This window comes from Nycticebus coucang, chromosome 7 (assembly GCF_027406575.1).
Source record: "Nycticebus coucang isolate mNycCou1 chromosome 7, mNycCou1.pri, whole genome shotgun sequence".
In the NCBI taxonomy this organism is placed as follows: Eukaryota; Metazoa; Chordata; class Mammalia; order Primates; family Lorisidae; genus Nycticebus; species Nycticebus coucang.
This window is the reverse complement of record NC_069786.1, coordinates 98993590-99018934: the sequence shown is the minus strand read 5'-3', so window position 1 is coordinate 99018934 and position 25345 is coordinate 98993590. Positions and strand designations below refer to the sequence as shown.

Here is a 25345-nt window from a genome sequence, read left to right as displayed (position 1 = left end):
TAAGCTTTTTACTTACAAGTAATTTTCTTCTTTTTCCCCCCACAGCGTCCTCCACGAACCCTTCCTCCTGTGCCAAGGTAAAGATAATTTATAGTAATTTCATTACTGAGTTTTAAAAGTATAAAATTAAGAAAGTAGAAAAATTGGCCAGTACTACCGAAAAATAATAATGATTCAGAAAAAACATTGGAAATTCTTAGAAAAAGACTTCCTAAAATTTGTAAATGAAGAACCCTACACGCATAAGGATAATAGTTGTAGTTAAATGCTCCTTTTAAAACCTGAATGTCAACCTAGGATAATAGGTAGGATAATAAATGCATTCTGAATGTTTTAGGGTCTTATTTATCAGAATTCTGATCCTCATTTGTTTGTTACAAGGGTTTTCTTAGAGTTTAAGCTGATTTAATCAGTGACAAATAAGAATTCTTAATCTCTTTAATCTACAGTATTAATAGACATAGAGATTATATGTATGTATGTTCAGAAAATATTGGGGTTATCTTATTAGCAGTGTTATTAAACGGCCTTTTACTTACAAACAAGCTAATTTGTAAACTAGCTGATGTCTGAAAGCTAATTTTATTTTAGATTTGTAATGATTAAAGTCAATTTTTAGCCTGACAATAAAATGGATTTCTAATTAATAGTTTCTTTTTGCTTTGTCTTGCTGATTAAATTTGATTGGTGTCATGTGAAGTTCTGTTCAAGGTGAGTGAGTTTACTGTTCTCTCTCTCTCTCTTTTTTTTTAATCTAGGAAGGAGAGTTTATCGTTAATGTGAAATATTCTAAAGATAGTATTTGGTGTTTAAAAATTAGTTTGATTTCTCTTAAAATTGAATATGAATGCTATAATTTATATTTCTATAATATCTTCTCATCATAATAATCTCCCATGACTGCCATTTTAAAATTATGGTTATGTACCACACTAGATGACCAAACCATTATACAAGGACTTATGAATAGAGTCACCCAGAATATAACTGTTGGCTAGTTTATAGCTCTGTAATAGGAACTGCACCTTTTAAAATTTCATTTAGTCAGGATAGGCAATGCTATGCTAACAACCCCCAAAATCCAGTGATTAATAACCTTAGACAGGGTTAATTCTAATTAACACAAAGCCAATGGGGCAACAGTCTGGGGCAGTTGCCTTCTACTACCTCTTTACTAATGATGTAGTAATACAGACTACTTCTGTAGTTCTGCCATGTTAAAATGAGGCACTCTCATTTGCCACAGCAAGGAAAGGAAAAAGCTGAAGGGTTACTCACTCCCTTTTTCAGTGTTTTTGCTCCCAAATGATTCAGATCACTTCTGTCTGCAACTATTGGTCAGAAACCAGTCATGAACCCCACCTAAGTGCAAGGGGCCCAAGAGTAGGGGATCAGATGAATATTTGTTGAGCCCACTTTCCATGTCACAGTTTGTTTGTTTGTTTTTGAAGACCAGGCCTTGCTCTGTCACTCACACTGGAGTGTAGGGTACAATCGCTCACTGCAACCCAAACTTCTCAAGCAATCCTCCTGCCTCAGCCTCTTGAGTAGCTGGGACCACAGGCATGTACCACCATGACTGGCTAATTTTTTTTAGTTTTGTACAGATGGGGTCTCATTGTATTTCTCATGCTGGTCTCCAAGTCCTGGCTGCAAGTGATTGTCCTGCCTCGGCCTCCCAAAGTGCTAGGATTGTAGGCATGAGCCACTATGCCTGGCCTCTGCATCACAGTTTCCAACATGTGCTACTCATACCACACTATGGTCTTTCTTTGACCTTCTCAATTTCTTGCCACCTTCTCCTTCTGAATAGAAGTTGGCTAGACCCAGAGAAGAGAGGGAAAGTTCTTCTCTACTAACGTTCTCTTCTAGTCGAGGCATGGTGGCTCACATCTGTAATCTCAGCACTCTGGGAGGCCAAGGTTGGTGAATTGCCTAAACTCAGGAGTTCGAAACCAGCCTAAGCTAGAGTGAGACCCTGTCTCAAGAAATAGCCAGGCATTATGGCAGGAGCCTATAGTCCCAGCTACTTGGGAGGCTCAGACAAGAGGATCAAGAGCCCAAGAGCTCAACAACTGTGAGCTATGACAACTGTGGCACTCTACCAAGTGTGACAAAGTGAGATTCTGTCTAAAAAATAAAAGTTCTCTTCTGACTATTCTGTACATTGCATTATAGACAGCCTTTTCTGTTGATGTTATTTCTATTTTACAGATGACATTCCACTTAGTCGTCCTAAGAAAAAGAAGCCCAGAACAAAAAACACACTAGGTAAGAAGTTACTCCCTGTTGTGTGGAATCACAAGTTGTCCCAGGATCTCAGGCATGGTAAACATTGCAGATTAGGGAGAGGCAAGTCCCCAGCATCTCCACTGCTTGGGGCCAGCTTGAGGCAGTGGGATTCCTGGTGATAGTGAGAGACAAAGAAGTAGGTAGCCTGAGGAGGATCTAGAAGCATTCAGAATAGATGGTTGTGCCACTTAGCTCTAACTTCCACAATATTCTGGAACTCTTCGAGGTCTTTTATCCTTAGATAACATAAATTGTTTTAAGCTACAATACACTTTTGAACAAGCTGCTGTGTTTAGTGACACCGAGTTCTTAAATCCCTCATTTTAGTCTGAAAATCTCTACATCACAACTTAAGTATTATTATTATTTAAGTATTAAAGCTCCAATAATGACAGGTACTATGAACTTCTTTTGGTCTTAGTTATCCACTAGTAATCCTGAGTGTTGCAGCAGAAACTCAAACTTAGCACATCCAGAATCCATCCTTACCTTCAACAGTAGATCAGTTTATTTGTTTATTTATTTATTTATTTTGCAGTTTTTGGCTGGGGCTGGGTTTGAACCCGCCACCTCCGGCATATGGGACCAGCGCCTTACTCCTTTGAGCCACAGGCGCCACCCCCAGTTTATTTATTTTTTTATTTTCAGATTGATATGAGAGTACAAATGATTAGGTTACAATGTGTGCACTTGTCAGGTAAGGTCCCTATTGTAGTTGTATCCTGCATCCAGGAGGTGTGCCATGTACCCTTACATTTTGCCCATTAGGTGGGAGCATACGCAATCCCTCTCCCTCCCCCCTTCTCCTTCCTTCCCTTCCCATCCTTTCTCTTCCCTCCCCCTGCCTCCTACCCCATCCCCCCAAGTGGAATTAAATTGAGTTTGAGTTTTTCTCTAGTGTGGGTATATATTAGTTTGTCTCTTGGCTTCATATTAGTATTGAGTACACTGTATACTTGCTTTTCAATTCTTGTGATAGTTTACTAAAGAGAATGTTCTCCAACTCTGTCTAGGTTAATACAAAAGATGTAAAGTCTCCGTCTTTTTTATGGATAAACAGTATTCCATGGTATACATATAACCACAGCTTGTTAATCCATTCCTGAGTTGATGGGTATTTAGGTTGTTTCCACATCTCGATGATTGTAAATTGAGCTGTGATTAACAATCTAGTGCATATCTCCATATGATAAAATTATTTTCTTCCTTCTGAGTAGATGCCCAGTAATGGGATTTCAGGATCAAACGGAAGGTAACAGTAGATCAATTTTTACTTCTCATGATTTTCTGCCATTTTCTCAGCACTCAGGCTTGAAACCTGAGAGTTACCTTTAAGTAATCCTTTTGACCTTTACTTGTGACCCCAAACAATCCTAGAAGGTTTCTGTGGTTGGTGCTTGTTTTTTTGTTTTGTTTTTACATAAATGGAATCATATGCTATATGTACTGTCATTATTCCTGAATACATAGAGTTCTGTGTATTCTTAAATAGTGACTTCATAGTATTAACATGATAAAAACATATCATAATCACTAGTCTGTTGTTCATTTGGGTCATTTCAAACTTTTTTGCTAAACAGTGTTACAGTTCTGCATAAAAAAGTAGGTGATGGAGAAGAAGGTGTATTTCTGTAGGTGGATTGCAAATACTTGAAATTACTAAATGAAGGACAGGTGTGTTATTAATATGATGGATTCTGCTAAATTGTCTTCAAGGAAGCTTTAGTTATTTTCTCACCACTAATAGAGTTTGAGAGTGTCATGTTCTCTAAATTCTTAACATCAAACAATTTTTTTGTTCAGTTAGTAGGCAAAAAGTAGCTTATTTTAGTTTACATTTCTCTAAGTACTAGTGAGGTTAAACATCTTTTTATTTGTTTATTAATACATTTCTATTTCTCTTTCCGCTGAAGAAGACAGGCAAGGGAATGTAGCATGCAGTCAAGTAAAATTCAAATATACCAGAGTGTGCTATAATTCTATAGTAAGATTTCATAAAGGAAGAGGTTGAAATGAATTACCAGATGAAGAGATTTATAAATTACCTATTCACTCCAGTTATCCATGATGATTTTATCATAGATTAATTTATTAACGAGGGACTAAACTATATAGAGGCTGATAAAAATTCTTAAGGCAGTAGACAAGTGAGAGAGTTCTCTATGGCTTCAGTTTTTATTATTTTTACATTTTTGAAAGATCTAAAAATTCTGAGGCAGTTTCTCCTTTTCCTACCTTTTGCTTTTCTTTTTAACTACCTCTACTTTTTCTTTCTTAGCCTTTCTTATCCCCTAATTTATTTCTTTTCAACTTAAAGCCCAGAGTTAGAGGTAAGGAGCGAAGAAATCAAGATTTGGGCCGCAATTCTGACAGAGGAGTTATTATGTAGGAAACATTCTCATTACCTTTCCCCCATCTTTTTTAAGGCTCGGTCTCTGTTGAAGTTATCCCATTTTTTTCTACTCTGTTTCTCTGTAGCTCATGCTTCTTTGGAAGGCCTTGCTCAGACTGCTGTTCTTAGGCCATCTGAGGGCAGTGAGCCACCAACTGAAGGACTCCAAGAGCATCAAGAGGCTCCTGTTCAAAGGAGACAGAAGAAGACAAGGCTGCCTCCTGGTATGTGAAGAAACCAAGATTAGGTTGTGCTAGAAATTGTGATTTGGGGGATATGATAAAAACTTGTCTGCTCCCATCTTTCTCCATCCATGGAGAGATTCTTGCTTTCTTGCTTAAAATGTATATTACTAGAGTAACTCTTGTGGCTTAACTCATACTTTCAGGCCTCTTTGGATCATATGTGTATTGATTATGAGAGCAGGGGTACAAATTCAGGACTAAATCAGAAAGTTCAGATCTCAGTGCATATAAAAGTTTGGTCAGTAATGAAATGGACATTTTAGATTAAATTGGGGAAAAGATAGATTCTATATTAACAATGATATAATGAAACAACCAACATTTATTGAGTCTTTTTTTGTCCTAGACATTGTTTGCAGGTAAACAAAAAACTATATTCTTTCTTTGCCTATGAAATTGACAATGCTTTTTCCAAATTATAAAATCCATTGTTTGTGGGAAATAGGTACATTCATATACTGCTGATAAGAGCATAAATTAATACAGCCTGTCCAGATTTCTAGGAATAGAAGTAATGTCAATAACTACAGTATTAAAGGATATTAATGCAGCATCTTATAATATCTTTAAAATATTATAAAAGTAACATTTGGTGATAACCCAAATATCTAACAGTGAGATACTGGCTAATAAGTAATTTTTTATCCAATAAATGGGAACAAAGTTATCCACTAAAAGGATTGTTAAAGTGAAATAGGGGGTGGAAAACTATCAGCAATGTATTGTTAAGTAAAAAAACTAAGTTATAGAATAGTATGTACTAGAGGATTCTGTTTTTGTAATACTTATGTTGTATTAATTTCCTAGGGCTGCATAACAAATACAAACTGGGTGACTTAAAACAGCAGAAATTAATTTTTTCATAGTCTGTAGGCTAGAAGTATAAAATCAAAGTGTCCCCAGGGCCGTGTTCCCTCCTAAGTCTCCAGGAAACATCCTTCTCACCTCTGCTAGCTTCTGGTGGTTATTGATAATGCTTAGTGTTCTTTGGCTTCATTCACAGGCACTGGGAGTTAGGATTTAAACATATCTTGTATCTGGAGCACAATTCAACCCAGATTATAAGTATATATACACAAATAAACATAGTAAAAAGGATGGAAAAAGATATAATAGCAGAATTACTGTATTTTGCTATGTATAAAACACTACCATGTATAATGTGTACCCATGATTTTGGCCCAAACTTTGAGGAAAACACCCCTTGAGAACGTGGCTGGCTCTTGGCTGGGAAAGACATATCAAGAGGAGGGTTAATGTTCTCCTGCTAAATGTGCAGATTGTACCACCCTCCCACAACCACTCTCAGTGTGAAGGGCACCCTTTCCCTCTCTCCTGGGAGCCCTTCCCTCCCTGTCACGTCAGGGACTGTGGCCAAGATGGCCTGCGTGTCGCCACTGGGTTGGGAGCTTCTGAGGCTACTTGGTCATCAGGCAGCCAGACAGGTCCCCTCTGTGCAGCCACAGCCTGCCTCACAGCTCTGCCACTTTCCCTCCCCTGTTGAGGGCACTCAGTGGAAACTACTCTGGCCTGCGTATAGTGGATCCTGGATCCTCCTGGTCTGGAACCCTGTGTGCCCAGTGGGCCCAGGTGGGAGGGCACAGTGGCTCTGGGTGGCCTGCTGGGCTCACCTCCTCCTGCCCCATACTACTGATATATAATTATTATTTTTCCCTTAAAAATTTGGGTGAAAAAAGTATGTGTTATACATGGCAAAATATGGTAATAGTGGCAGGGTTTTTAGAAGGAAGGGTGATTTTTATTTTCTTATTTAATTTATATTTTACTAATTTTCCATATGTTGAACATATGTGATTTTTATAATAACTAGGAAAAAAGGAGTTTATTAGAGTAAAACAAAGGGAAGGAACAAAGATTGGGAGATTAGTGATCTCCTATTAACATTGACCCATATGAATAATTTATTACAAATTAGTTGTTTTCCTTAATTGCTTGTTCTCCTAGAAAACAGCAGGTCCTGATCAGATGGAAGAATTATAGGAGCAGAAAGACAGAAACTAGAAAAGCCAGGAGAATGGAACACAGTTTGAGGAGGCAAGTTGAAGTAGAATATCACAGTGCCCAGCACATTGAGTATTTATGAGGAGGAGAGGGCAGAGAGAGAAGTAAGGAAAAGGGAGAGAAATGATGCCCTGACTAGCTTTACTTACTCTACAATTATTTTCATTTGTGGCATTGAATATAGTTTAAACTATATTAAACCTACCTTTTGGAATGCTTATAAACTTTTAGAATGTAAATTAGTACAACCTTTATGGAAAAACAGTACAGAGATTTTTCAAAGAACTGAAAATAGAACTACCATTAGATCCAGCAATTCCACTACTGAGTATCTACCCAAAAGAAAATAGCTTATTGTTATATAAAAAGACACTGTACTCACATGTTTATCTCAGTACTGTTCAGGGTAGCAAAGATTTGGAATCAACTTAAGTGTCTATCAACACTTTTCTTTTATGAATGCATAAAGAAAATATAGCACATATATACAATGGACTACTATTCAACTATAAAAAAGAATGAAATTATGTCTTTCCGTAGCATCATGAATGGAACTGAAGGCTATTATCTTAAATGAAACACCTCAGAAACAGAAAGTCAAATATTGCATTTTCTCATTTATAAGCAAAAACTGAATTATGTATACACATGGATATAGAATTTGGAATGATACACTTTGGAGACTCACAAGGGTGAGAAAGTGGGTAGGGGAGGGATGAAAAATTACTAAATGAGTACAATGTAGATTATTTGGGTCATGGTTATACTGAAAGCCCACACTTCACCATTACATAATATATCTGTGCAACAAAACTGTACTTGTATTCCTTAAAATTAGACAATTCATAATTTAATTAGGGCACAAATTTAAAAATCAAGATGGATACCAATACCTAGTTTTATAATTTGTGAAAAATGTCTTTACAGAAATGACTTGACCTTTTTTTTTAGAAAATTCAGAACCCAACTAAGTTTTGGACCAAAAAAGACCTGTCACTGCCATTCCAGAATACACCAAGCCTTGCAAGTTTAGCTTTCTAAATTTCTGGATTTTAAAATTTTGTTTTGACTTCACTGACAGAGGACTCTTGGAAGCTTGTGCCTGATTTCCTCTGGACTTTGTTCCATATATTTTTTCCTTTTGCTGATTTTTCTTTGTAGCCTTTTGCTATAATAAACCATAACTGTGAATATAATGATTTCTGAGTCCTGTGAGCCCCTTTACCAAATCACTGAATCTGGTGATAATCTTGGGAATTGGATTGGTAATTCAATTCAGTTGAATCCCAAGGTAATCCAATCCCCTGGGTGCTGGATTACTTAATTTTTTCATATTGCTTAGCATTGAAATTTCAGATTTCATGCTGAGAGTTTAAAGGTGTGACATTTTAAAAATTGTGAAATAGTGAAAAAATTTTACCCAACTTAAATTCTTAAAGTTCTTTTGTCTTGCAAAAGTCTGGTACGTTACTTTTCTTTTTATGTTTTCGTCATTTGAAAACTTAATTTACTTTATTTTTCAGAATTGGAGACTTCTGTCACCCAAAAGAAGATTTCTAGTCCAACTTTATTACGAAATGAAAATGGTATTGATATGGAACCAGCTGAGGAGGCAGTTACCCAAAAACCTCGAAGAAAGACAAAGTAAGAATTTATTTGTCCTTCTAAATATTCTCCAGGGTTACACTGATGCTTTATTTGGAGTTCCAAAACAATAGCTTCTTATTAAGTCTTATTAAATACTCATATCCCTATATCTCTAGGATAAGTAGTTTTACAAAATATCAGTTAATGAACCATTGAAAAAATAAAGTTAATACTAATTCAGGAAGGTGGAACAAGATGGTGGACTAAGGATAGCGCTCCTTTGCAGCCATGCGAGTAAGATTGGAAAGAAAGGACTCTAGCCACCCCTGGCTGATGGGCCCTGCCCAGAACCATCTGCCCCAGAAACACTTTAGGGGCACTGGGAGGCAGCAGGATACTCCAGGAGCCCGGAGGAGGTTGGAGCAGTGGAGAACCAGCACGAGGGCAAGTACTTGCATGTCAGCAGAGACCATGTGTTTAGCAGCAGTGGTAGTTTGAGACAGAGAAGGCCTGCCCTGTGGGTTTTTTTGGTTTTTGTTTTTGTGGGACCTGAGCACTTGGTGGAGTTTACCTTGGGAGAGCTTGGGCAAATGAACAAGTGAACTTGAACAGAGCCCAGGGGCCAGGACTGAGCCACTGTGTATAATGGAGCTCTCATTCAACTGGGGCCCAGGTGCAGCCATTGTGGGAAAGCTGCCTTGTAGGATCAGCCCTCAGGGTTCTAGTGTAAGGTTGGTTCTGGTGTGCCTAATAAACTAGGCAGCCAACCATGAGAGATTTGAGTGACACATGCTTTCCTGGGAAAGCCATGGTGTGGCCAAGGGACATGGTTTGGAAAGGTCAAAGTGTGTCTATTAAGCAGGCTGATGAGAGCTTAATGCTCCCAACCCTGTGGGGATTGAGGACATAGAAATCAGGAAGATGAGACAAGGTCTCCTTGGCAAGACAGAGGCTTCTAGCCTCCATCTTATACAGCTGTATCAGCCTCATGGTTAGCAATCTCATACCCCAGAAGATTAAATGTTGCCCAGGCAATATATAGCAAGATACACACACACACACACACACACACGTACATATGTATGTGTATATGTATATATATGTTTGCCCTTTTTTAAAAATTTTTTTCAACTTTTTTCCCCTAGATTTTTCTTTTTCTTTCTCTTGTAATTATAATTTTTCATTCTTTCCTTATTCAATAGTAAGAGCTCCATTTTTTGTTAGTTTTCTGCTTCTGTTACTTTCCCTGCAATTTTATCCCTTAAGTTTTTTTTACTTGTTTTGTTTTGCTTTATAGTATTTTTGTTTTTCTTCTCTATTTGTTGGAGGTGGGGTCTTGTTTCTGCTCAGGCTGGTAAGGAGCTCCGGACCTCAAGAGACTTACCCAACCCAGTCTCCCAGAGGAATTCTGGGTGTGGATCAAAGCACTCCACTGAACACCACTATTACTCCTGTTTCTCTCTTTCTGTTCTCTTCTTTTTGTCAATCTTTCCTTCTACCCCTCCTTTCCTTTTTCTTTTCTCTCTCTTTTTTTTTTTTATCTTTTATTCCTTCTTGCTCTTCCCTCTTCTCTTCCTTTCAGTCCTTTACCAAAAATATACTTCAACACCTTAGGTCAGAGACGCTCTTAAAGTAACTTAAAGAGCAGGAGGAAGTGAAAGGAAAAAGTGGAGCAAGGAACAGGCAAAAAGAAAATTCCCATGAGGAAGAAACAACAGAAAAATCCTGGCAACATGAAAAATCAGAACAGAGCAACCCCTTTCGCCCAAGGATCATGAGGTAGCTACTGCAGAGGATTCCACCTATAAAGAAACGTTAGAAATGACAGGGAATTTAAAATACGGATGATGAAAACAATGAAGGAAATTGTTGAGAAAGTGGAAAATAACAAAAGAAATCAAAACAGAACTAGATAAGCGATGAAAGACATGAAGAATATGGAAAGGATACAGTGGAGATTAAGGAATTGAAGGAGTCAATTAGGAGGCTTACAGATACAGTAGAAAGTATCAATAACAGATTAGATCATGGAAAAGAAAGAACCTCAGAGCTAGAGGATAAATTAGCTCTTTAGCTAACATAAGCAGTTAAAGAGATAGAAAAAAGAGAGAGAAAGCAGAATGTTCACTGAGAGAATCATGAGACTTCATGAAGCATTCAAACGTATGAAATATACGTATTGCAGAAGGAGAAGAAGAATATCCCAGAGGAATGTAAAGCCTACCAGAGGATTCTCCATTCTTGATTTTCGTAAATGAAAATTTCTCAAGTATCACCAAAGATTCTGAAACATTCCTTTCAGAGGGATATGAACCCTAGGTTGTCTCAGCTCAAAGTAGTTTCTCCAGGACACATTGTCATAAACCTGTCCATAGTCAAGATGAAAGAGAAAATTCTTTAAGCAGCCAGGAGTAAGTGCCAATTGACATACAGGGACAAATTCATCAGGGTGACACCGGACTTATATGAAACTTTTCAAGCAAGAAGAGAATGGTCATCTACTTTTAACCTTCTTAAACAAAATAGTTTTCAGTCCAGAATTCTATATCCTGCTAAGCTAAGCTTTAAAATTGATGGAGAAATCAAATCTTTTACAGATATGCAAACATTGAGGAAGTTTGCCACAACAAGACCAGCTCTACAGGAAATACTTAGACCTATTCTCCACACTGACCATCACAATGGACCACCAGCAAGCTAAACACCCAGAAACTATTTTATTTATTTATTTATTTTTTTAATTAAGTCAAATACACATAGATCACAAATACATTTATGCACATGTGGGGTACAATGTGTTGATTTTTTTTTATACAATCTGACATGGTTACATCAAACCAGCCCAGAAACTAAAGGACAAAACCTAGCTTCCACAATGATGCAAATGATAAAACTAAGCACTTGACTTTCACAAAACAAGATGAATAGAACTCTAGCACACTTAACAATTCTCTCAATATATGTTAATAGCTTGAATTCCCCACTGAAGAGGCACAGACTGGCTGATTGGATAAAAAAGCATAAGGCATCCATATGCTGCCTACAGGAAATATACCTAGCCTTGAAGGACAAAGCAAGACTCAAGGTGAAGGGATGGAAAACAGTATTTCAGGCAAATCGAAGTCAGAAGAAAGGAGGGGTTGCAATCTTATTTTCAGATACAAGTGGATTTAAAACAACTAACATCAAAATAGACAAACATGGTCACTTCATATTGGTCAAGGGAACAATACAAGAGGAAGACATTTCAATTCTAAATATTTATGCACCTATCTTAAATGCACCCAGATTTATGAAATAGACCTTAATTAGTCTGAGCAACATCTTAATAGTAGGAGACTTTAACATTCCTCTTACAGAGCTGGACAGATCCTTTCAACAGAAACTAAACAAAGATACAGGGGACTTCAATGTGAACCTAGAATCACTATGCTTAATAGACATATACAGAACACACCATCCCAAAGCTAAGGAATATACATTCTTCTCATCAGCCCATGGAACATTCTCCAAAATACATCATATCCTAGGATACAAATCAAACCTCAACAAAATCAAAAGAATTGAAATTATATCTTGTATATTCTTGGACCATAGACAATAAAGGTAGAACTCACCTCCAAAAAAATTGTTATCCCCACACAAAGGCATGGAAACTAAACAACCTTATGCTGAATGACAATTGGGTCAAGTAAGAGATAAAAGAGGAAGTCATTAACTTCCTTGAGCATAACAACAATGGAGACACAAGCTACCAAAACCTGTGGGATATTGCAAAAGCAGTCCTAAGGGGAAAATTTATCACATTAGATGCCTACACCCAAAAAAAAGAAAGAGAACACATCAACAATTTGATAAATCATCTGAAAGAAATGGAAATGTAAGAGTAATCCAATCCCAAACCTAGCAGAAGAAAAGAAATAACCAAAATTAAATCAGAAATAAATGAAATTGAAAACAAAAGAATCATTCAGAAAATTGAAACAAAAAGTTGGTTCCTTGAAAAGATAAACAAAATCAATAAAACATTGGCCAAATTAACCAGAAATAGAAAAGTAAAATCTTAACCTCAATCAGAAATGAAAGGGGGGAAATAACAACTGATACCACAGAGATACAAGAGATTATTTCTGACTACTCAAACAATTCTATTGGAGTTTAACAATATGGTGGAAATGTACCAATATCTGGAATCACACCCTCTCCCTAGACTTAACCAGGAAGAAACAGATCTCTTGAATAGACCAATATCAAGCACTGAGATTGAAGAAACAATAAAAAGCTTCCAACAACGACAATTTAAAAAAAGCTTGGGACCAGATGGCTTCACATCAGAATTCTGTCATACCTTCAAAGAAGTGCTTATACCTATCCTGCAGAACCTATTCCAAAATATTGAGAAGGAACAAACCTTCCCCAACATGTTCCAGGAAACAAACATTACCCTGATACCAAAACCAGGAAAAGATCCAACTAAAAAGGAGAACTACAGACCAATTTCACTGATGAATATTGATGCAAAAATACTCAATAAAATCTTAGCTAATAGATTGCAGCTACACATTAAAAAAATTATACATCATGATCAATGGGGTTCATCCCAGGGATACAAGGCAGGTTTTACATACACAAGTCCATAAACATAATTCACCACATCAACAGAAGCAAAAACAGTAACAAGAACACTTAAGAATATGGGCATGGGTGGCACATTTCTTAAGCTAATTGAAGCAGTCCATGACAGCCCCACAGCTAACATCATACTGAATGGAGTAAAACTGAAAGCTTTTTTGCTTAGAACTGGAACCAGACAAGGATGTCCACTGTCTCCACTATTATTCAACATTGTGCTGGAAGTTCTAGCCAGTGCAGTCAGGTAAGAGAAGGATATAATGAACATCCAAATGGGGGCAAAGGAGGTTAAACTCTCACTCTTTACCAATGATCTTATACTTAGAAAACCCCAGAGACTCAACCACAAGACTTCTGGAAGTAATCAAGAAATACTGTAACTTCTCAGAGTGTAGAATTAGTATCCACAAATCAGTAGCCTTTGTATATGCCAATAACAGCCAAGTTGAGAAGCAAATCAAGGACACAATTCCCTTCATAGTAGTGTCAAAAAAAATGAAATGCTTAGAAATATACCTAACAAAAGAGGTGAAGGACCTTTCCAAAGAGAATTATGAAACCATAAGAAAAGAAGTAGCAGAAGACATTAATAAATGGAAGGACATACCAAGCTCTAGGCTGGGAAGAATCAACATTGTTAAAATGTCTATTCTACCCAAAGCAATATACAGGTTCAGTGCAATCCCCATTTAAAATACCAATATCGTACTTTGAAGAACAGGAAAAAATAGTACTTCATTTTATATGGAATCATAAAGAAACCTATATAGCTAAGACTATTCTTAGTAATAAAAACAAAGCAGGGAGGCATCACCCTACCAGACTTCAGGCTATATTGCAAGTCCACAGTGATCAAAATAGCATGGTATTGGCAAAAAAATAGAGATATATGGAACGTAATAGAAAACCAAGAGATGAAATCAATCTCTAGTTCCCATCTGGTCTTTGATAAACCAAATAAAAGCATCCAGTGGGGAAAAGAATCCCTATTCAACAAATGGTGGTGGGAGAACTGGATAATCACATGTAAAAGACTGAAACTGGACCTGTACCTTTCACCCCTTACAAAAATGAACATAAGATGAATAAAAGATTAAAATCTAAGACATGAAACAATAAAAGTCTTAGAAGAAATTGTGGGGAAAACTCTTGATGTTGGACTGGGGGGAGATTTTATGACTAAGTTTCGTGGCCATCCCAACAACAACAAAAATAAATAGGTGGGACTTAATTAAGCTGAAAAGCTTCTGCACAGCTAAGGACACAAGTAAAGCAAAACGACAACTGTTGCTGTCCGCTAGCCCAATCAACACAGAGGTATCACTGCAGACAGAATGATTTATTTATTAAAGGAAGAATGGGGCTCACTCAGGCCCACAGTGATTGTCCATTTTTATTCACTGTATTATATATCCAAACTCATCAGATAAGAAAACCAAGAATAAAGAACAAAAGCACTAGTTGAGACTGCCATGAAAATTTCTCATCAGCATAAATGTTACAAAGCATGTACACATCATTTCTAAGTCTGGAGCATTTAACTTAAAGATAAACTACAAGGACACCAGGCTGTCTGTTCTATTCACCCACCTCCCTAAAAGGTTAAATGAAACTTTTGTGTAACTTGAAGTTAAGGAATGAAGAGCAACAGTTCAGCTCCAGACAGGTGCTAAATCTCCAGCTACTGACTTGGCGGGGACCTCAGGGATTCCTTTCTCAAGACCTTTTCAGCAAGCAGGGAGGAGTTAACTCCTGAGTCTCGCTTCTAGCTGAGAATGGAATTTTCCTTTCTCAGGGCCTAGTACCTCAAGGAGCACATATGACACAAAGCCGCCATTATGGGGTGCAGAAAATTGTGTCCCTTCAGATAACCTTCAGAATGGGAAAAGATATTTGCAGGATATGAATCTGACAAAGGGTTGATAACTAAAATCTACAGAGAGTTCAAATTAATCAATAACAACAACAAAAAAAGAGGAAACAATCCCATATACCACTGGGCATACGATACAAACAGAACCTTCTCTGATGAAGACAGATGCATGGCTAACAAATGTTTGAAAAAAAATGCTCATAGTCCCTGATTGTCAGAGAAATGCAAATCAAAACCATCCTGAGATACCACCTATCCCTGGAAAGAATAGCCCACATCACAAAGTCTCAAAGGTACAGAGGCTGGTGTGGATGTGGAGAGAAGGGAACACTTTTACGCTGCTGGAGGGACTACAAATTAATACAACCTTTTTGGAAAGAAGTATGAAGAATCCTCAAAGAACTCAAATTAGACCTCTCATTTGATCCTGCAATCCCATTTACTAGGCATCTACCCAGAAGAAAAAAATCATTTTATCATAAGGACATTTGTACTAGACTGTTTATCACAGCTCAATTTACAATCGCCAAAATGTGGAAACAACCTAAATGCCCACCAACCCAGGAATGGATTAATAAGCTGTGGTATATGGGCGGCGCCTGTGGCTCAGTCGGTAAGGCGCCGGCCCCATATACCGAGGGTGACGGGTTCAAACCTGGCCCCGGCCAAACTGCAGCCAAAAAATAGCTGGGTGTTGTGGCGGGCGCCTGTAGTCCCAGCTACTCAGGAGGCTGAGGCAGGAGAATCGCTTAAGCCCAGGAGTTGGAGGTTGCTGTGAGCTGTGTGAGGCCACGGCACTCTATCGAGGGCCATAAAGTGAGACTCTGTCTCTACAAAAAAATAAAAAATAAAAAAAAATAAGCTGTGGTATATGTATACCATGGAATACTATTCAGCCATTAAAAAGGATGGAAACTTTGCATCTTTTGTATTAACCTAGATAGAATTAGAACACATTCTTCTTAGTAAAGTATCATAAAGATATTAAAAATTAAATATAATAAGCTGTTATGATTTGTTTTATCGTGTTTACGGAATCAAATTATTATTTCAGCAATAGGTAAACTGTATATTTTAGCATAGGAAATTAAGATAAAATGAATAACATACTTTAAAGAAATACAGTGAAAGTTATATATAACATTATTGATTGTAGTGAAAAAATGACGCTATAGGCTCAGCGCCTGTAGCTAGCTCAGTGGCTAGGGTGCCAGCCATATACACTGGAGTTGGCAAGTTTGAATCCAACCTAGGCCTGTCAAACAACAGTGACAACTACAACCAAAAAATAGCCAGGCATTGTGGTGGGTACCTGTAGTCGCAGCTACTTGGGAGGCTGAGGGAAGAGAATCGCTTAAGCCCAGGAGTTGGAGGTTGCTGTGAGCTGTGATGCCATGGCACTCTACCAAGGACAACATAGTGAGACCCTGTCTCAAAAAAAGACCCTAAAAATAGTATCAGTGTCTATATAAAATCATATAATTTTAAGTTTGGAATATAGATCTAGTTTAGTGGCTTCATTTTCCAGATGAGGCCCACAGAAATTTAGGCAACTTGCTGCACATAATAGGTAATGGTTTCATTTGAGTAAGAACCAAATTTCTTGACTCTACATCTGGAACTCCTTCCATTATATTTATAGGTAGTCTTTATGTGGGCCTGTAAAAATTCAATAATGATTCATTTTTCTTACATATTCCCTTATTACAGGAAAACCCAGCCAGCAGAATTACATTATGCCAATGAGCTCGGAGTAGAAGAGGAAGATATAATTACTGATGAGCAAAGTGCTCCAGAGCAACAGTCTGTGTTCACTGCACCCACTGGCATTAGCCAGCCTGTAGGCAAAGTATTTGTGGAAAAAAGCCGTAAGTAATTCCTTGTTTTGAGACATGAACTCTTTAAAAATTGCATAAGGAGGTCCTTTGCCCTGAAAATTATACTTCTACAAATCTGAATTAATAAGCAAAAATATGGGCAAACATTTATATATAGGGTGGCCATAAAGTTCATGTGCAGTTTTAAATTGCACAATATTTTAAGTTGCACATGAACTTTATGGCCACCCTATTTAAAGCTAGTCACCACACTGCTATTCATGAAAATGAAAAACTGGAAACAACCTAAATATAAAACAAGAGGGAAATGATTTCAGTAAATTTTAGTGTATCTATTTAATAAAATATTCTATACCATTAAACGTAACGTTTAGGGGCAATTTTTCATTTCATGGAAAGAGTCTAATGAAAAGCAAGCATACACAGAGTTTGATCTCAACTATAGCAAAGTACATAGGACAAAAGACTTGAAGGAAATAGGCCAAATATTAATGCTGGTCATTTTGGGGTTATGGGATTATGGGTATTTATTTTTTCTTTATTTTTTTTAATTGTTAAATCATAGCTGTGTACATTAGTGCAATCAAGGGGTACAATGTGCTGGTTTCATATATAATCTGAAATATTTCCATCAAACTGTTCAACATAGCCTTCATGGCATTTTCTTAGTTATTGTGTGTAGACATTTGTATTCTGCATTTAGTAAATTTCTCCTGTACCTATTCTAGGATGCACCGCAGGTATGGCCCCACCCATTACCCTCCGTCCACCCCAACCTCCCCCCTCCCTTCCCCTCTCTTGGCCCTTTCTCCATATTCTTGTGCTATAGTTGGGTTATAGCCTTCATATGAAAGCTATAAATTAGCTTCATAGTATGGCTGTGTACATTGGATACTTTTTCTTCCATTCTTGAGATACTTTGCTAAGAATATGTTCCAGCTCCATCCATGTAAACATGAAAGAGGTAAAGTCTCCATCTTTTTTTAAGGCTGCATAATATTCCATGGTACCATCATTTGCTAGTCCATTCATGGGTTAATGGGCACTTGGGCTTCTTCCATGACTTAGCAATTATGAATTGGGCTACAATAAACATTCTGGTACAGATGTCTTTGTTATATTGTGATTTTTGGTCTTCTGGGTATAAACCTAGTAAATGAATTATAGGATCGAATGGCAGGTCTATTTTTAGGTGTCTAAGTATTCTCCAAACATCCTTCCAGAAGGAACGTATTAGTGGGCATTCCCACCAGCAGTGTAGAAGTGTGCCCTTTTCTCCACATCCACGCCAACATCTCTGGTTTTGGGATTTTGTTATGTGGGCTACTCTTACTGCAGTTAGGTGATATCTCAGAGTAGTTTTGATTTGCATTTCTCTGATGATTAAGGATGATGAGCTTTTTTTCATGTGTCTGTAGATCATGCGTCTGTCTTCTTTAGAGAAGTTTCTCTTCAAGTCCTTTGCCCACTCTGAGATGGGATCACTTGTTCTTTTCTTGCTAATACATTTGAGTTCTTTGTGGATTCTGGTTATTAAACCTTTATCGGAGATATAACCTGCAAATATTTTCTCCCATTCTGAGGGCTGTCTGCTTGCTTTACTCACTATGTTCTTGGCTGTGCAGAAGCTTTTTAGTTTGATGAGGTCTCAGTAATGTATTTTTGATACTGCTTCAATTGCCTGGGGAGTCCTCCTCATAAAATATTCACCCAGGCCGATTCCTTCAAGAGTTTTCCCTGCACTTTCTTCAAGTATTTTTATAGTTTCATCTCTTAAGTTTAAATCTTTTATCCAGTGAGAGTCTATCTTAGTTAATGGTGAAAGGTGTGGGTCCAGTTTCAGTCTTCTACAGGTTACCAGCCAGTTCACCCAGCACCATTTGTTAAATAGGGAATCTTTTCCCCCCTGAATGTTTTTAATTGGCTTGCCAAGGATCAAAGCCTTGGGAGGCTGAAGCAAGAGAATCGCTTAAGCCCAAGAGTTGGAGGTTGCTGTGAGCTGTGATGCCACAGCACTTTACTGACGGTGACAAAGACTCTGTCTCAATAAAATAAAATAGAATAAAATTTACAATTTAGATTTTGTGTAAATTGTTTTAGAATTCTGATTTCATAAGATCCCATCTAAAGGATCTTGGAGTTCTTGGCCAGTGAGAATCCTGTGCTAGAGAGACTAATTCAGTATCCTGCAGTTGGTTAGTTTAGAAGTGGGACTTAAACTGAGGTTTCATTGCTTTTAGTCAAGTGCTTTTACTAGTACACCATGTGGCCATTTAATTTAATGTGTAAGTACAATGTAAGTACATTTAATTTAATGGCTGCATGGTATACAATTTAATTACTCCAATGTTCTTTTTTTTTGCACTTTTTTTTTGACTGGGGCTGGATTTGAACCTGCCACCTCCGGTATATAGGGCCAGTGGCCTACTCCTTTCAGCCACAGGCACCACCCCTCCAGTTTTATTTTTAAGCAGTACTACTCAATCCTCATTTTTATTCCTGCCTTCCTTAACATAGAAACTTCCCTACTAGAGTGACCATAAACAGTACCAATAGTTCTGCTGTCTGCCCAGTTGTCTCTTCTTAGGGAAAAGTAAGTGTCACACCCTTGTCCTTCATCCTACAAAATACCTGAGAGCTAGGTTTGGTGAAGGTAATTAAAGTGGAACCTTTCCTACTTTCTAAGGTCCATTTGTCTGTTAGTAGATTATGTAAGAAGAAGCCTATTAGTCAGCAGGATAAAGCCCTGTTCATATAATACTGCAGTGCTGACACTCAAACTGGTAGTTTTCACATGAATGTTCTAAAAAGAAATTTATAAAATAACTATTTCTTTTCTGTCATCACAGAAAGCCATGCTACACAACCCTGGCATCTTTTTCTAAGAAAGTTAAGTTTGTTTTCAAGTATTGACTTACCTTAATAGTGGAGGCATTTAAACCTTAATACTGCTAGAGTCTCTGAATTAGGAGTTTGTGGAGTATGTCAGGTTAATTTTAAAAATTGTTACTTAACATTTATCTTGGGTTGAGAAGAAAGTGCAGTGACATTGCTTATTTTTCCTACAAATGAAAAATAGTATGTTTAAGCAAAGAAAAGAGCCTTCTGATGTAGGTGCTGAGTCAAGGACAATTTTTATATAGAAAATAGCAAAATTTCAGTTTTAGGCTAAGGACCTTTGAGTGTGAAATAATAAAAAAAGTTTCTCTCTTACTAATTATTCTTTTTTTTTTTGTGGTTTTTGGCCGGGGCTGGGTATGAACCCACCACTTCTGGCATATGGGACCGGGGCCCTACTCCTTGAGCCACAGGCGCCGCCCTCTTACTAATTATTAATAATTGCATTATGTGTTCTCAGGGAGATTCCAGGCTGCTGATCGTTCAGAGTTGATAAAGACCACAGAGAACATAGATGTATCAATGGACATGAAGTCTTCCTGGACCACCAGGGATGTGGCACTTTCAGTGCACCGGGCCTTCAGGTAGCTCCTTCTGTTGGACTTTTCTTAAAACAAATGTTACATGTGTTCCATAATTAAAAAAAAAAAAAGTCTTGGCTGTTTAATACTATTAACAAAATTGACAACTTAAAATGGTAGGTAGGCATATTTTTTAAACATTCTATTGGAATTAAATCATCTGTCAGTGTAAGTACAAAGAAAATGCTTGTTTTTACTTTTCATGAAATACTGAATTTTATTCTTATATGTGAAGAGATTTAAAAGATATTTTTGCTGATCATTTAGTTATTCACGTATAGTACTTAAATGTTTTTCCCTTCAGGATGATCGGTCTCTTTTCTCATGGATTCCTGGCTGGCTGCACAGTGTGGAATATTGTTGTAATATATGTTCTAGCAGGAGACCAGCTATCTAACCCCTCAAACTTCTTGCAACAATACAAGACCCTCGCGTACCCATTCCAGAGTCTTCTCTACTTGCTTTTGGCTCTGAGTACGGTTTCAGCTTTTGACAGGTAACATTGTTGAGATTACAGATTCCTCTAACTTTTCTTTAAGGGAAATATTGACCAAAATGTGTCACCGACTATGACAATTTTCAAAATAGAATTTTAGGATATTAGTATTACTTTAATGTTTTTCAGCCAGTCTGTTTCTGTTCATTTTGGGGGTTAAGGAATGGAACTACTGTGAACAAAACATCTCCAGAAGTCTTAACCCACGCAAGCATCAACTCATAAGTCCAAAATTTATTTAAATACAATGAACTCAGAAAGTCCCATATATCTTCAAAATCAACTAAAGCAGGTATAAGTGTGACTCAGGTATCATGTTAGTTTTCTAGGGCTCCTATAACAAAGTAACCACGTGCTGGCTCAAATAAAACAACAGAAATTTATTTCCTCACAGTTTGGAGCCTAGGAACCTGAAATCAAGATGTGGCCAAGGTTGATTCCTCTTTGGAGGCCTCTGAGGGAGAATCTATTCCATGCCCCACCTCTTGCTTCCAGTGATTGCTGCTGGTCCTTGGCAGTCCTTAGCGTGTAGATGCATCACTCCAACATCTGCTGCTGTCATCACAAGGCACATTTCCCTCTGCATCTTATATCTCTTCTGTTCTTATTTTATTTATTTATTTTTATTTTTGTATTGTTTTCGAGACAGAGTCTCACTTTGTCACCCTCAGTAGAGTGCTGTGCTATCATAGCTCACAGCAACCTCAAACTCTTGGGCTCAAGCGATCCTCTTGCCTCAGCTTCCCAAGTAGCTGGGACTACAGGTGCTCACCACAACACCCACCTGGTTTTTCTGTTTTTAGTGGAGATGGGCTCTCGCTCTTTCTCAGGCTGATTTGCAACTCCTGAGTTCAGGCGATCCACCCACCTCCGCCTCCCAGAGGTCTGGGGTTACAGGTGTGATCCACTGTGCCTGTCTCCTCTTTTCTTCTTGTCTGGACGCTAGTCATGTTGGATTAGGGTTCATCCAACATTAGGGTTCATCCTAATGACTTTGTAACATCTGCAAAGATCTTTTTGCCAAATAAGGTCACATGCATGACTGTCAGGGGTTAGGAGTTCAACATATCTTTTGGGGAACATAATTCAACATATTTTTTAAAACCCATTTAATTATGGTCCAATGATACAGTCAATAGAAAGAGAAGCTAATGAAATTTTGTACATCATGTTTGTTTCTTCAAGATGTCTTAACACCATAGGAGTATTGCCTAAAATAGTCTTCTGGTTAGATGTTTTATGTGGCTTTTGTAGATAAAATATTTTTTGTGTGTGGTGAGTATAAACTGTAGCTACTTAAAGCTTAGTCATAGGCAGTATTTGAGGTAGCTTTAGAATAGAGAAGGAAAATCTATACTCAGGAAATTAAAGTTTTGTTATGAAGTTTACAGTTGTGCTGTGACAAGACACTTTTGTATTTTCTAGGATTGACTTTGCTAAAACATCAGTAGCAATTCGAAATTTTTTTGCCCTGGATCCAACAGCTTTAGCATCTTTCTGTGAGTAAATAGTTTAATTAGATAACTGTGTAATACTTCAGTTATACTATAATTTTGAACCAAGAAATACACAATTTTTTAATTTTTAAAAAACGTTTTATATTATTGCTTCTTATAAAGATTGCCTATAGATGTTCAGTGAATTTGTAATTAATACATTATAGGCATAATTTTAATAGAATTATTTTTCATTAGAAGTTCATTAAATAACTTTTAAAAGTTTTATTTGTTGCTTTATATTACTTAATTTTCAGCTCTTATATTTTTTATTTGACCTTAAACACATTCTGCTGGCATGCCCTTTTGGTAACTAACACTTTCATATCTTTCTGATAATTTTGGCAATTTGATAATTTTGTTCTAAGTTGTGAGAATGTTAGTAAAACTAGTTTTAGAACTTTGAACAAGTCAATTAATTTTTTAAAAGATCTTATGAGTTCTTGTTAGTTCTAATGATGAAATGGTGAGCATCTCAGAAGATTGCCTCTGCACCTGTGTTCTCAAAAAAATGATATAAGGATATTTAGCCTGTTGAAATTGGTCAAATGAATTTCTTTTATATCATCCTTCACCAAAGTACAGATTATTTTTGACCTTAAAATAATTTCTAAATTCAAAATTAACCAGACTGTTAAAAATTACTAGTAATTTCATTTGTCTTTTTCTCAGTGTACTTTACTGCTCTTATACTATCTCTGAGTCAGCAAATGACAAGTGACAGAATCCACCTTTACACACCTTCTTCTGTTAATGGTAGCCTCTGGTAAGAATTCACAGTGACATTAGTAATTGTTAATGGCAATAACAGCAACAATGGGAATAATGTTATTTTTCCTCTTTTTTTTTTCATGTTTTCGTCTATAAATAATAATAAAGGTCCTATTTTTTTCTCCAAAATTATGATAAGAAAATGCCTATTCCTTTGGTTAACAGATAACTATATATATCTGTATTTTTAAAGAAATGTCTTCTTTGTAAAAATGTGTTTTAGTTCTTCAAGTTTTGGCTACAAAATAAGTCATCACACAGTGGACTGGAGAAACTCTTCATCCTTATCTTCATTCAGGGAGCATATAATCTAGACCAGTGATGAGAGCATGTAGCATGGATAGACTTAGAAAACCAAGCAATGTTAGAAAGAACATGGAGAAAGCAAACATCTGCAGATCGGTGGCCAGCCACAAAGCTGAGAAGACAGCTAGGGGAATGGGGTAAAAAGGGAAAGGACGGGTACTTCATTGATGAATAATGTCATAATGATTGGAAGGGAAATTTGTAGAAAATTTTCTTGGGAACGATAACTATTTGTATTAATGTGTACAGCAGATTTGTTTAGAATTCAAATTAGTTTTGAACCCTGTTCCCATGTCTTGTATGGTATATTTTATAGGGAAATTATTTTTTGTCTCTTACTTTTTATTTCTCTAGGAGAAGAGTGCTATTTTTTTTAAAGTTCATAAATAAGTACACTTGGATATAGTAACCAAAAATGAAGACATTCCTAGTGAGTTATTTCTACATCTTTAGGGCAGCGGGAATCGAGGAACAGATTCTCCAGCCGTGGATTGTGGTGAATCTGGTCGTAGCTCTTCTGGTTGGATTATCTTGGCTTTTTTTGTCTTACAAGCCAGGCATGGATCTTAGTGAAGGTATTAAAGAAAAAGTCATATGTGAATATCCTAAAATATTCTATAATGATTTTATAAATCTTCTTTTAATGGGGATAGCTATGATATTTCAATAACAAAGACATTTAAATTACAATGATAGAAGAATAGAAAGGCCAGGAATGGTGGCTCATGCCTGTAATCCTACCACTTTGGGAGGCCACAGTGGGAGCGTTGCTTGAGGCCCGGCGGGGAGACCAGCTTGAGAAGAGCAAGACTCTGCCTCTACAAAAAATAGAACAATTAGCTGGGTGTGGAGGAGCCTTCATAGTCCCAGCTATTAGACCAGTGGTTCTCAACCTTCCGAATGCCGTGGCCCTTTAATACAGTTCCTGTGGGTCACGACCCACAGGTTGAGAACTGTTGTATTAGAGGCTGAGACAGGAGGATCACCTGAGCTCAGGAGTTTAAGGTTGCTGTGAGCTATGACAATGCCACTACACTCTAGCCCAGGTGACAGAGTGAAACATTTTCTCAACGGCAACAAAACAAAAACGCAAAACAACAAAAAAAAGTGGGGGGGGGGAATAAAGTTATAACAAGAAGTAAGAGGAGCCCCTAGGAGAGCTGGTGTCTGGAAGTACTCTGGCCAATGTGCATGTTCAGGAGACATTTCTTCTCTTGGAGCTCTTCAAGTAATTTGTAGAAAGTCTTTGCTTTACTTATTTTAGTCTTTTTCTGATGGAAGCATCTCTTCAATTGAAATAAGTCATGCTTTATTGTGTAGTCTCTCTGTCAGACAATTATTCTTATCTCTTCTGCTTGGCACAAATTCTTAACCCTTCATTGTCTAACAAAGTGTTTAGTAACTTTTCACATGCTCAGTGTGCAGTGAGATTCACTGGTTTCTAGTCCTCAGATCCCTTTTGGAACTCGTGAAGAATCTTAATTAGCACTGCTTTAGGAACTGCTTAGTATTTGTTATTGTAAATTGTGTTTCCTTGACTGGTGCTCCACTCTTTCTTTCTTGAATTTTTTTTTTTAACTACTATACACACAAGGATTTTTGAGTCTCTTTTATGGATATTTTCTAAAATTTGGTTATTACAATTTTTTTGATTTGTTCAACTAATTATAACCTGTCTCAGAAGTCTTAAAACGGATAATCTTCATTTATAAAACCACACCAAAGAATATATTATGTATGATTATGTTCCTGTGTATTTCCATTCATGAGTATATCTTTTTGCACTGTAATTCTTTTGTTGCTCCACTGAATATATTGCAGCTTTATTCAAATTTTTCATCCAATACTTAGATGAGAGGGCCTTATTTTACTAGATTCTTAAGGTTTTCTTTTTCTGTATTCCTTGGTATTTTAAT

General features: G+C 37.1%; 1 protein-coding gene across 3 annotated transcripts in view; it reads left to right on the top strand.

The window, feature by feature from the left end:
- TMEM237 (transmembrane protein 237) overlaps positions 1-25345 on the top strand; it is a 29184-nt gene that overhangs the window by 2740 nt on the left and 1099 nt on the right. Inside the window, exons 2-12 of one of the 3 annotated variants that reach the window (XM_053597940.1) lie at positions 46-77; positions 1102-1106; positions 2215-2271; positions 4771-4908; positions 8475-8595; positions 16754-16911; positions 20240-20363; positions 20665-20856; positions 22282-22355; positions 23025-23118; positions 23883-24004. In XM_053597940.1, coding sequence (XP_053453915.1) covers positions 46-77; positions 1102-1106; positions 2215-2271; positions 4771-4908; positions 8475-8595; positions 16754-16911; positions 20240-20363; positions 20665-20856; positions 22282-22355; positions 23025-23118; positions 23883-24004 — 1117 coding nt within the window. Of the gene's footprint in view, positions 1-45; positions 78-700; positions 712-1101; positions 1107-2214; positions 2272-2957; positions 2990-3509; positions 3545-4770; positions 4909-8474; positions 8596-16753; positions 16912-20239; positions 20364-20664; positions 20857-22281; positions 22356-23024; positions 23119-23882; positions 24005-25345 lie in introns of those variants that run through there. The other 2 variants (XM_053597941.1, XM_053597939.1) reach the window with 2 other exon arrangements.